Source organism: Panthera pardus, unplaced genomic scaffold (assembly GCF_024362965.1).
Source record: "Panthera pardus isolate Hobbes unplaced genomic scaffold, ASM2436296v1 HiC_scaffold_25, whole genome shotgun sequence".
Taxonomy (NCBI): domain Eukaryota; kingdom Metazoa; phylum Chordata; class Mammalia; order Carnivora; family Felidae; genus Panthera; species Panthera pardus.
The window spans coordinates 11,963,698-11,976,199 of NW_026526821.1; the positions used below are offsets into that span (position 1 = coordinate 11,963,698).

General features: G+C 49.4%; 1 protein-coding gene across 4 annotated transcripts in view; it reads right to left on the reverse strand.

Annotated features, from left to right (window-relative positions):
- SLC9A8 (solute carrier family 9 member A8) overlaps positions 1-12,502 on the reverse strand; it is a 68,836-nt gene that overhangs the window by 24,733 nt on the left and 31,601 nt on the right. For all 4 annotated transcript variants that reach the window (XM_019458179.2, XM_053890153.1, XM_053890152.1 and 1 more), the window contains 3 exons: positions 11,795-11,896; positions 10,648-10,682; positions 5,045-5,188 (listed from right to left, as the gene is read on the reverse strand). In XM_019458179.2, the coding sequence (XP_019313724.1) occupies positions 5,045-5,188; positions 10,648-10,682; positions 11,795-11,896 (281 nt within the window). The remainder of the gene's footprint in view (positions 1-5,044; positions 5,189-10,647; positions 10,683-11,794; positions 11,897-12,502) is intronic.

The window sequence follows — 12,502 nt, forward strand, 5'->3', positions numbered from 1 at the left end:
GGCGGATGTGTGAAAGGCTTTTGATGAACCAACCTAAGGAGATGGTAGTTCATCCCAAAGGCACTAGGGAGCCATGGGCAGTGTTTCCAGTCTGGTTGGGGGGGGGGATCCTGGGGGGGATCCCGCTGGGGGGGATCATTGAAGCCATGGCAGGAAATCAGAGGAGAATGGGGCGACCTGAGAGGGCGCCTGGGTGGCTCAGTGGGTTAACTGTCCGACTCCTGGTTTCAGCTCAGGTCATGATGTCACGGTTCATGAGTTCGAGCCCCGCGTCAGGCTCTGCGCTAACCGCTTGGGATTCTCTCTCCCTCTCTCTCTGTCCCTCTCTTGCTCAGGCTCTTTCTCTCTCTCTCAAAATAAATAAATAAACTTAAACTTAAATTACAAAAAAAAAAAGAAGTGTCACTGGGTACAGGCTAAGAGAGTGGATTTAGGAGGCATTAGGGAGAATTAAAAGAACTTTCCTTTTAGGCTAACAGAACAAAGTGAAATGTCGGAAGCCATTAAATTCAATGAACGGTTTTCTCCCCAAAGGGAAAACCATTATACCATTACAACGAAGTTATTCTGTCATTAAAGACCCTCCTCCTAACGGATTCTACCCTTAGACTACTCGCAAGCCCATCCACTTCTCTCCTTCCGTCCCTTACCACCCTCTGTTCCGGGCCTTGGGCTCCATCACTCTGTCCAAACATCCTTGTCTTCCTAAGGGACTGACCCATTCTCCCCTCACTGGCCTGGATGATCCCTTTAAAATACACAATCTGATCGGGTTACTGGCCGGTTCAAACCCAGCAACAGTTTCCTGCTGCTTTTCAGGAGGAAGGCCAGTCTGTCTACGCAGGAGCTGACTCCTCTGCCCTCATGACCCCATCTCCTCATTCAGAAAGGACCCCACTGTCATGGGCACCTCTCTGTAGGTCATCTTTCACTGTTCCCTGCCCCCAGCTAACTCCCCAGTTTGTTCCTCAGAACCGAGGGCCAGTGTCACTTCCTCAGGGACAGCCGCCCTGACCCCTTCACATATTACAGGCTCTCCTGGTCCCTTACTTCTTCACAGCAAGTGCCAAAGTCATGAGTCATTCATGAAGCCCATGCCTGCATCCATCTCGTTCACTGCCACATATCCAGGGCCTAAGGCAGAGCCTAGTATACAAAGACACTCAGTAAATTTCTGCTGAATCCGTAAACAAAACAAAGAATTGTCAATAGAAATACTCAGTTTCATGAATCAGTGTTTCATGAATTGCTGTCATTTTAAAGTGGGATAATCTCTAATAAAAGTGTAGCTTGGTCAAATAACCTCAGGAAGTTTTCAGTAGTGATTCGCAGCACAGTGTAACATAACAAAGGTTCTGAAAACTCCTGCAAAAAAGGAATCTAACTTTTCTCGCACAAGTTTTCCAAAGTGACCTGACTGCACAACTCCCCCACCCCTTTCTTTCCCAGCAGACCACAGGTTAACGCCCCACCTTGGGGAGTGCTGAGAGCCAGCAAGGGTTCTCACCGGGCCAGTGCTCACCCACAGTTCCCAGACGGATCTGCAGGCCACCCGCACACAGTGCCCGGCCCCGACCCCCATATCGCCGCCACGGCTGGTACACGGGTTGGAGCCTTGCTTTCCGTTCATGCGGAGGCCCCACGGAAGCGACTCACTGGTGAGGTCACACCAAGGGTTGATAGGAGACCCAGGACAGAGGCCAACGATTTCTCAACTCAACATAAATGAAATTAGAATTTGGACTCTTTCTGACCTGGTAAATTTCTACATTTTTGTTTTTCAGGTCCTTTTCTCACACTTTGAAGAGACAAGGCTGCTTCAGGATCCATTCTGTGAGCTTACGCTGCGGCCGGAGAGCGCAAGAAGGTTTCCTCTACAGCAATTATTGTAAGAATAAATCGTCATACTAACAAATCAAAGCTAAAAATAATTTAATTAAAATTAACGAAGGGGCGCCTGGGTGGCTCAGTCAGTTAAGCGTCCGTTTTTGGCTCAGGTCATGGTCTCGTGGTTCGTGGGTTCAAGCCCGGTGTTGGGTTCTGTGCTGACAGCTCAGAGCCTGCAGCCTGCTTCGCATTCTGTGTCTCCCTCTCTCTCTGCCCCTCCCTGCTCGCACTCTGTCTTTCTCTCAAAAATAAATAAATATTAAAAAAAAAAAAAATTTTAAAGCCCCCGAAGAAGCAGAAGATAGCTTTCTGGAACTTTTGAAAGTGAAAACCTCAAAAAAAGGGGTAATTCATTCACATATTCAGCTGCAAAGATAAACGTGTCAGGTCACTTTGAAAGCAACCATTTGTGAAGCCCACTCTGAAACAAGACGTGATTCTACCCTATAACCAAGGAAAGCTGAAGCGGCCCTCTCCTGTACTGCTCCCCGACCCTCCCCTCTCTCTCCTCTTCAACCTGAATATGCCGACGGGCTCACGGACAACTTGGCTGAGAAGCCTCACTCGAACCCCTCAGCATGGCTGTCTGTCTCTCGTACTCAAGGCACTGTGCGCACTTTTCCGTGAGCAGCTTTCCCCCACCTTGGATTGAGCTCCGTCCAGTCCAGCGGGTCTCTGAGTGACGTCTGGCACATGGAGGGCCCTCGCCAGACGCTGGGGGTGGACGGCCGGCCTTTAGCATGTTCCACCCCGGGCCGGATACCAGCAGTGGCGAAGGGGGGCGGGGCTGGAAGCTACACACGCTTGTGGCGCACGGAGGCGGTTTTGGGAACTGCCATCACAGGCGATCTTGGCCTTCAGAAAAGCACTTTTCCGGGAAGAAACTTTGGCTAGTTACAGCGACTCCATCATTTCTCATTTTCAAAAGAAAATATCTTCTCATCTTTACCCTTCTGTCAAAGTCTTTAACAGAAAACCTTTAACCTTTTCTTTCCTCTTGGAAAAGCTCAGAAGAGATCCTCCTTCTGACAGATTTTTAAAAGCAAAATAAATTAGACATAAAGCAGCTGAGTTGAGCTCCCAATGTGTAAAAATAACTCATGATGTCACCTCCAATTTGGACAAAATACTTTATCACGAATGTTCAGTACGTGTAGCCAAGACACGGAACCAAAGTTAAAACCCAAAAGCTAAAAGGCTTTCCAGAGTAGATCCTAAACAAGAAAAAAATATTGCCATCAGACTTTTTAAAGGTCTTATCTACAGCATGATGTCTGAGAATTTCCTAATAAAGCCATAGAAATTTTTGCCAAGAGAAATGTGAAAAAGCCAATAATGGGGGAACTTGCTAAACAGATCATAGTACATTTGTAGAAAGGAATACTCTGTAACAAGGAAAATGATGTTATGTGACATTATTTTTCAACTCTGCTCAGAGAAAAAGTTACAATACAGTATACGGGATATAAGCCCATCTCAATAAAATGTATGTATACTCCCACCAAATTGTTAACTGTAATTACCTCTGGGTAATAGTATCGCACGTAATGCGCTCTGTGTTTTCTTTTATATAAAGAATAAAGGTATTACTTTCAGAATAACAAAAATAGTTTAAAGTTTTTTTTTTTTTGGTTTTGTTTAAGGTCTGCTAAGCACCTCTTACAATTAATTAAGCAACATTTGAGAAAGTTCTTCCTGCAAAAGTAGGACAAAACTAGGACAAAGACATGAAACCGTGCCTGGGGGACAGGTGTAGAAGAGGAAAGGGTCTCACATTCACTGATGTCCAATGCTTTTCACGCAGGATTGTAGTTATTCAATCCTCAAATCTAACCTTGGGCTGGGGCATTATCACCCTCACTTTACTGCTGAGACACATGTAGCTCAGAGAGAGTGGCTCAGGGTCGCACGGCTATCGGTGGCATCACTGGGGCTTGAACCCAGGTCAGCCTGATTCCAAACCCTGGGTTCCTTCCATTATAAAAATGTCATTTTATTCTAACGTAAAAATTCTAAATGTAACCTCTAATAAAGCTTTCAAGAAAATGCTAACTACTACAGAGTGGTTGTGCTTAGCAAGGAATCCCTTAACAAAGGAAACAAGTCAGTGTTCAGGTAACGGAGATTCTATTCTTGAGCGGAACACGGACGGACTCCTAAAATTCTCTTAGCTCGTCTGGGAAACACTGTCCAGGGCTCTTTTCTCCAACCGCTTTGTGCCTTCTCTGTTTTTGGTAGAACTGTTTGGGTCTCCTGCCCATACGTGCTAATGAACGCCACAAAAGACAGAGTTCAAGAAAAATAGCCCTGAGTCCGATAAATGCATCTGAGATGGTCTTAAATTCGTTTCATTTCTCTTTCTCAATGGCTTCTTGACATTTTATGATTCATCTATAATTTCTCAGGTCCTATCAACAAGGGCAGTAATGCCAATGAACATTTGAAAAAAATTTACAGTTTCCCAGGTAGCTTTCACACAACAGCATCTCGAGGTGGGACATGCCTGTCAGTATCACTCGCTTATTTTATGGCTGTGAAACGGGAAGGTGACCTGAGACAGCTCCTAAGTGGGAGAGCAGGGCCTGCGTTTACTGCTTTCGTCTGCACCAAAGCTGTCCCAACACCCATCCCTCAACTGGCTGCTCCCTCATCCTGAGCTCGAGCCCCGCTCTGGGCGCCGAGCTCACAGTGAGGAGCTTGGGTGGGTTTCTCTTTCCCCACCTCTCTCTCTGCCCCTCATGGGATTCTCTCTCTCTCTCTCTCTCTCTCTCTCTCTGCCCCGTTGCTCACTCGAGCCTTCTCTCTCTAAAACAAAACAAAACAAACTCCCAAAAGCCGAAGTTCTTGGGACTTACCCCCAAACAAATGAATCAGAAGCTGTGAGGGTGGGGCCTGGGAGCGCTCTGGCTAATGAGCGCCCCCAGGGGTGCTGACAAGAAGGTGGACTCGAAACCACCGCTCTAAGGTAGGTCCTAGAAGGCAGGCTCTCCTCGAATCAGCAGGGACCTTGACAGTTCTGCTGGGGGTGACAGGGCTTCTCAGGACAGAAGACCGAGAAGCGAGTGAACCCATCACCCAGACCACAAGGACTGCATGCAAATACCTGTCCCTTTGCTACAAGGACCTTCAGTGCCGTCCTTGAAGAAAGGACACTCACTTGGTCAGGACAATGGAGACGGCGTCGTTGAGAATACTCTCTCCAAACACCAGCATGTTGAGCACTGGGTCCACATGAAGTGCATTGAAAATAGCAATAGTGGCCACTGGATCCACAGCAGAAATCAGGGAGCCAAATGCAAAGCTGCGAAGAAGAGAAAAAGAAGGGGTAATTCTGCAATGCTTATCACATAGTCCACATATAAAACATCCAAGCCCAGACTGCATGTGGCCTAACATACTAATACACACTGGGGCTGAAGTAACTCCAGAAGGTGGTGTCTTTTCCCCACTTGTAACACCTGCTGGTTGACACTGCGGGTGGGGCGGTGAAAGGCCCGCTCCACAAGCCTTTGTTAGAAACGGCCTGGTTTTCCACCGAAGTACCAAGACTTTATCTGACCGGTGACAGATAGATGGACGTTACAGACATCCCAGCCTAGCTCTTTGTCAGAGCAGCTGGAAGCATGATGGCTCAGGGGGGCCTCACCCACAGGCCCCACGAACTCCTGGGTGTGACCTCTGCTTCTCCCCTTGCCACCAGGCCACTAGAGTGCCCCTGTGACCGACCACAGCCTCTACTCAGACTTGCAGCATCTAAGAAAGTGCCGAAGTCCGCGGCAACTCTGCCGTGCCTCGAGGGGATGGGTGGCTGGGCTGGGGGACACCAACACCAGGGCTGCCTCCCTCCGGGCCAGGGGTTTCCCCAACAGTGCCCAGGAAGGTGTAACTACCTCCGACAAAGAGGTATTAGTTGCCTGGCATGTTGCAGGCATTGAGGCCGTAATGACAGCAAACCTTCGTGTGGCACTTGCCGCGTCCCGGGCACTGGTCCGAGCCCTTGACATCTAGGAACTCAGCGCTCCACACGGCAACCACGTGAGGTGGTACCATTACCACCACGGTTACATAGCGCAGGTGGAGGGACAATGAGGGTAAGCAACTTGCCCGAGGTCAGACAGCTGAGAAGTGGCAAGACCCAGGATCCAAACACGGGCCGCCTGGCCCCAAGTCCGTGCTCCTCACCGAGACACTGGTTACAGCAACATCCAGAGACTAAGGCCAGTTTGGAAAAATGGCAAGCGTTACACGGGAGATCAGAGTGATCTGGTGGGTGGCAGGGGGTGGGCCACTCACAGCGGATGGTCAGAAAAGGCTTCTCTGAAGAGATGACACTTACTTAAACAAGGGCCTACATGACAGGAAGCAGATGGCCAAGTCAGGATCTGGGGACAGAGACAGCAGCAAGCTCCCTCTGAGGTGGGGGCAAACTTGGCGGCCTGAGAAGCTGGTGAGTGTGGCAGCGGCCCCGTGAGAGGCAGCGGCAGATGTCAGAGGCTGGCAAGTGAGGCAGGGCCCCGTGGGCCTCCCCAGGAGTCTGGATGACTTATCCTCTCTGCCTGTTTCTTTCTACCCTTTGGGAGTCCTTGCAGGCCTTGCGATCCCCTCAATGCCACATGCCGTGCCTGGCTCTTCCTTTCCAGATCAGCAGACAGATTAGGTCTGCCCCCTTCCACCACGTAAGACAAAACAGGGGCTCTCAAGGGGACAGACCCGGGGAGAGATGTAAGCCAGAGACCATCTGTCTCTGTTTCATGCCCTCACCAAGCTCGCAGCCTGGAAGGGAAAGGGGAGCTATGGTGGTGGGCCTGCCCACGCTCAGTCACTCTGCACAGTCACGTGAGCCCAGGCTCGGGGTGAGCAGAGCCGGGGGGATGAGCTGCCTTGCTGCCTTGCCAGCCACAGCCTGCTTTGTAAGTCGGTCATCTGGCATGCTGGTTTCCCGGGCAGCTCCCTGTGTTGAATTAATGCGGACTCGTGCGGGACAGCCTGCTCACCTCAAGGACAGCTGGGTCCCAAGCTGAGGGGCGGACCCTGAAAGACAGTCCCAGTCCAGAGCTCAGTTCAAGACATGCCCTGTTCTCACCGAGGCTGACACATGTCATCTGCCTCTTGCCCTCACTGTGAGTGCCAAGCAGGTGGGCACTATGTTTTAGTCATGGGTACATTCTCAGGATCTGTACTGAGCACGGCCCAGAGGAATTTGTGGAAGGCAGGCGGGAGGGAGGGAGGGAGGGAAGAGGAAGGCCAGGGAGAGAAGGACAGGCAACACCACCGAACGGCTGCCAACCCGAGGGGCCCTGTTCTGTGGGCAGCCCGGCCTTGAGGCCCTCCTGCTGCAGCCTGGACACAGAGCTGGTCTCTTCCTTTGTCTTTGATTCCCTCTCCTCACCCAGGGCAAATCGCCACGGGCCTCAGGAAAAACAACGTCTGAAAAGGATACTCTGAAGGAGAGAGGGAGGTGACGGAGGAGGAACCTGGGAGCCTTTGGTGGCTCCTGTGTCGGGTGCCGACTTTGTGCGGCTGGGTTGGTCCCTTTCCTCCATTTCTGAGGACAGTGAGGCCAAGCAGACAGCTATGGTTCTCTGTGCTCAGCATCCACACCCCCGGTTTTGGTAACAAGCACCCCAACTTCCATTTGGGGAGCCACACCTCTCCGACCCTCCACCCGTATAGTTGCGTGGGGCTCTAGGAGTGGGCAGGGGACCCGAGTTTGGTCAGAGAGGGCAATCACTGGGCATTTTACCAGGCCACTGGGAATCAGGTTGGCCCCTTGGGCAGAGATGCTAAAGCGAGGCGGGGGGGGGGGGGGTGAGCCCAGAGCCACCAGTGCTGCCACGCGGGGCAAGTGTGTCTGAGGATGAAGCCCGTCAGGAAGAACGGACGGAGACACAGTGAGAGAGTCCTGGAGGCTGTCAGGCCAGAAGCCATCACTCCAGGACCCTTCAGTTCTATAAGCCAACAACTTTTTGTTTTTTGGTTTTCTGCTAAAACTAGTTGTGTTGGGTGTCAGTTGTGCTAAAAGAGGCCTGGTTGATGTTCTTTGTCACGGTCCCTGTGGGAGCCTGAACCGAAGCCAGAGCAGGAGCTAAAAGACCAACCGTTGAATGGACAGAGGGATGGACGGATGGAAAGATCTGCGCTAAAGCAAATTCAGTGACACAGTCATCGTAGAACCCAGCTGGCGGTCTCCTGGGCGTGAACTGCACATGCTTTACCTTTTCTGTGTTTGGAATTTTCATACAAACAGTCGGGGGGCAATGCTTTGCAGAAATCATCTAACACACTCAGCTTGGGCTGGGGATCTGTACTGGGGCAGAGTTTTCCTGGAGGACTGAAGTATGAACGGCCTGATTCATCAAGAGGTCGGACTCTAAGGAGTCATTTCGCTGTGGCGTGAGTTGCTGCCTCACCCTCTTTCATGGCTCGTCCTCTAAAAGGTCAGTAGCTACAAGTTCAGCTGAGAAGTGTGTTTTCTTGATTTATTCCATCGTCTCAAAAGAGACAGCAACACCAACCAAGCGAAAAGGAAACAGACTGAGGTGGAGAAGGGACTCAGATGTATCTACAAGTGACATCTCTCTCCAGCAGAAACGTCTCTACAATACAACCCTCTGTTTAACAAAGTTATTTTTATGTTTTCTATTGTGCAGAGGTCTATGGGTCTTATGTTTGACCTAAGTGGTGTTTTGAAAAACTGATTATAAGTTGTCAGCTTTTGGGGCACCTGGGTGGCTCAGTCAGTTGGGTGTCTGACCCTTGGCTTTGGCTCGGGTCAGGATCTCGCAGGTTTGTGAGTTAGTTCGAGCCCCGCGTTGGGCTCTGCACACTGACAGCACGTGGCCTGCTTGGAATTCTCTCTCTCTCCCTCTCCCTCTCTCTCTCTCTGCTCCTCTCATGCACACGTGTGTTCTCGCTCTTTCTCTCTCAAAATAAATAAATAAACTTAAAAAAAAGTAAGTCGTCAACATTTAAAAACTAGGAAATTCCTGGGGCGCCTGGGTGGCTCAGTCGGTTAAGCGTCCGACTTCGGCTCAGGTCATGATCTCACGGTCCGTGAGTTCGAGCCCCGCGTCGGGCTCTGGGCTGACGGCTCGGAGCCTGGAGCCCGCTTCAGATTCTGTGTCTCCCTCTCTCTCTGCCCCTCCCCCACTCATGCTCTGTCTCTGTCTCAGAAATAAATAACTATTAAAAAAATTAAAAAAAAAAAAGTAGGAAATTCCCTAATTAAAATCTAGAAACCTGGCCTCTTTTGAAAAAAAAAAAAATGTTGTTAATATCCAGTAATTCTGTGCCTGCATTCCCACAGGGCGATGACTAGGTAGAGCTGAGAAGCGGCTGTCCCTTTCAGACAGGGTGCACACTTCAGATCCCCACCACGGCCACCCCCAGACACGTGGAAGTTCCCTCTGGTAAGTGCTTGGCCAGGCCCTGTGGCTGCAGGTTTGCAACTGTTGGCTAATTTTCCCCAGAGCACTCCCAGTCTGCGGGAAGGTCACTTTCTAACAGGAAAGGAAGTGCCTGCACATCAAGAGAGAATCCCTACCTGGCTTATTCTGCTTGTCTAGGGGACAATTCTTTTACTCCTCCCTCCCTCAACCTCCCAACAAACATCGGTTTAATTCCGTTTCACAAGAATTTATCAAGCATTTCTGTATCTCTAACCAGTTGCCCCAGAACAGGTTGAAGGACTGAATGCTGTGACATCTTCCTTTGTATGACTAGGTACGGGGCAGTTCTCTTCACTTGCAAAAAATACTTACAAAATGCGGGGCCTCAGTGCTGCTTTCTTTCTAGCTCCTTATAGAATAAGAATGTGATTTTTGCTACTTGTTTATATAACAAGACTATCTTACAACAAAAGCTCCAAAATTTATGTCCCTGGGGGAAGAGGAGATTGCACTGGCTGTTCTCAGAGGCACACTTCCCGTGAAAATGGCTTCGAGATTCTAGTCCCCAAGTTGCCGAAGACTGACGGCTCTGACCGGCCTGACAGGAGAGAGCTGGGGCGGACACCTGAGCCCCGCTTCCTAGCCCCCAGCCAGGCCACAAAGGCAAGCACTCATGGTGCAGAAACACAGACCAAGGCTGTACATTCGCTAGACTTCCCAGGGAGGGGATGAAACCAGGCCTCACTCTGCTTGTGTACTTTCTTAGCACTGGATCTGGTACCATCCGGGAGACAGCGGCCTGGGTTGCTTCTTGCTAAGTTGATGAAGGAAATTCCTGAGCTGGGCTCTTGGCAACTCTGAGTGCTCACTGGAGTAGCTTCAGACTGAGGAAGATATCCACAGTGGAGACCTTGGCCCTGCCTGCCCCCCGCACCCTACCCCACGCCTGGCTTGGTGGGAACCCCAGAGTAAAGATGCACACCTCACTCCCCCCTCCATCCCGGATCTATCAAGAGGACAACTTTCCACTGTGGCCACTGAAAAGACTCAGAAATTGGGTGAAGAGGATTCTGGATAATGCAAGATGCAGTGAGTGGTGTTGGGGACGGGGTGCAGTTAACTGACCAGAGATATTCCCTCCAAGGCTTAAGCTAAATCAATTATTCCAATCAGCAATGCTCTGACTAGAGACATTCAAAATTCCACAATATGGTTGTGATTAATTTCTGAGCCACAAGTTAATTCAGCAGAAATCATCCGCCAAACAAAAAGAGAGACAGAATAGAGAAACACCGCACCCAGGAATCAAGGTGGAGAAAACTATCCCCAGTTTGAAAATAGTCACACGGGGGTGACAGTATGAAAGATTTACCTGTCTGTCATGTTGAGTTTAGAGATTACATCAGCCTGTAAAATAAAACACACAAACACATAGACACAAAAAAAAAACCCCTGGAGAACAGCCAAGAAGATTAAAATGTCCATTAGTGCTTTATTAGAAACTAATAAGGACATTAATCTTCAGTCCCCAAACCACTTGAAACATAAAGAAAACTCCTAAGTTTCAGTCTAAGCATGCATTCAATCATTATACAACAAAAGTACAGAAAAGAATGCTACCTTTTCAAGCCAAATTAAGTATAGTTTTCTGAAGTTTATTCCCATTTGCTACTAGAAGCTGAGCAATGAAGGTTGCATGACAGACAGATCTATTCTGGTGCCACTGTGGCAGCAGTTCAGGGGACAATCAGAGGCAGTGGGCTTTGGCCGACAGCCACCAACAGAAGCAAACACACCTGACACACACGAGAGGCCTGCTGGTCACCCAGATGCCCGACTCTGACCCTCAGTCCACAGAACGGGGGCAGGCAAACTTTGTGCAAGTAGCCATAAAAGAAAAGAACTATGACGTGCATAGACATGCAGAGTACAAAAGTATACATAGTACCTTTCTGGGTAGGTTTGGTTTAAATTAGTTCAAATTAATTTGAACTCAAAGTACAGAACATCCAATTGATGACACTGGGAATTGGTTTAGCAATAGTGGAAAATCCGGAGTATACAATTCTACAGGTGGACAGCTTAGAATTGAGTGAACATATTCAGAATCGAGTTTGATTTTTAAAATGCAAATTTTTACTGAGACACAGTATTTAACTTTGATTCCATTTACCTGAGAACACAACTGATACTGTTATAATCTAAAGACCTTGATGGTATATATTCTGCCTTAATTTTAGTATGAGGTCTTAAATTATTGGTTTGCAGGTAAGATCAAATACTTTTGGGTATGATGGAGAAGATCCACTCAATTCCACACACCAAAGCTCTTCGAGGACACTTAGAAACAATTGCAGCATGCTTTTACTGTGCCTCATGTGAGTTTGGATTTCCTTCCAGGACAGTGTTTACCTTGAACATGAAACACAGGCCCCACGAGGTGTCTGTCCCTACCCCATCCCCCTGCACTATCTCAAGAACGTAAGGTTTTCAGGATTTTTCAAAGATGTTTTTCTTACCTGACCCAGAAAATAAATCCCTCCACCTACTACAAAAGCGGAAATTGCCGTACCAAAGACAGCAAACAGGGTGATGGAACCAATATTTTGAAAGAAGTTACCCTGTTTGAAAAAGCAGAAATGAGAGGACTGATTAGGGAAGCCGGTCCAGTCAGTGAAGGCACGCACCCCCCACCCAGCCCTCTGATTCTCTGCAAAGGACATCGCCGCCTACCTGGTTTGGCTGGAGACCTGGCAGTCCTCCCTCACCTCCACGCCTGACGCGGAGCCAGGTGTCACGGTGTGACCTTCCCCGAGTCATTCACATCGCTGGGGCCCTCGTGCATACAAGCCGCCATCACCTCACCCTGGACTGCTGCTAGGAACTGCCCGAACCAGCGGGGCCCCTCCCCCTCTAGCTCTTCAAGGGCTTCGGGAATGAGCTTTGGAAAAGCCAAGCCTGATTATGATGCCTCCACCCTGACCTCCCACTTCCACTCAAAACACAGCTAAAACCCAACCAAAGCCTGGATGGTTCGACCCCCTGTGAAGGCCTCACACCTCCCCTCTGTTCTCTGGGTTCTGATCACACTGGTAGCTTATGGTTCTTAGAACACATTATGCTTGCTGGGCTTGGACCACTCTTCCTTTCTCCTTGCTTGGTGAACCCGAACCATCTTAAGATCTGAGGATAGCTTGACTCTTCCTGAAGGAGGGAGGCCTGCTCTG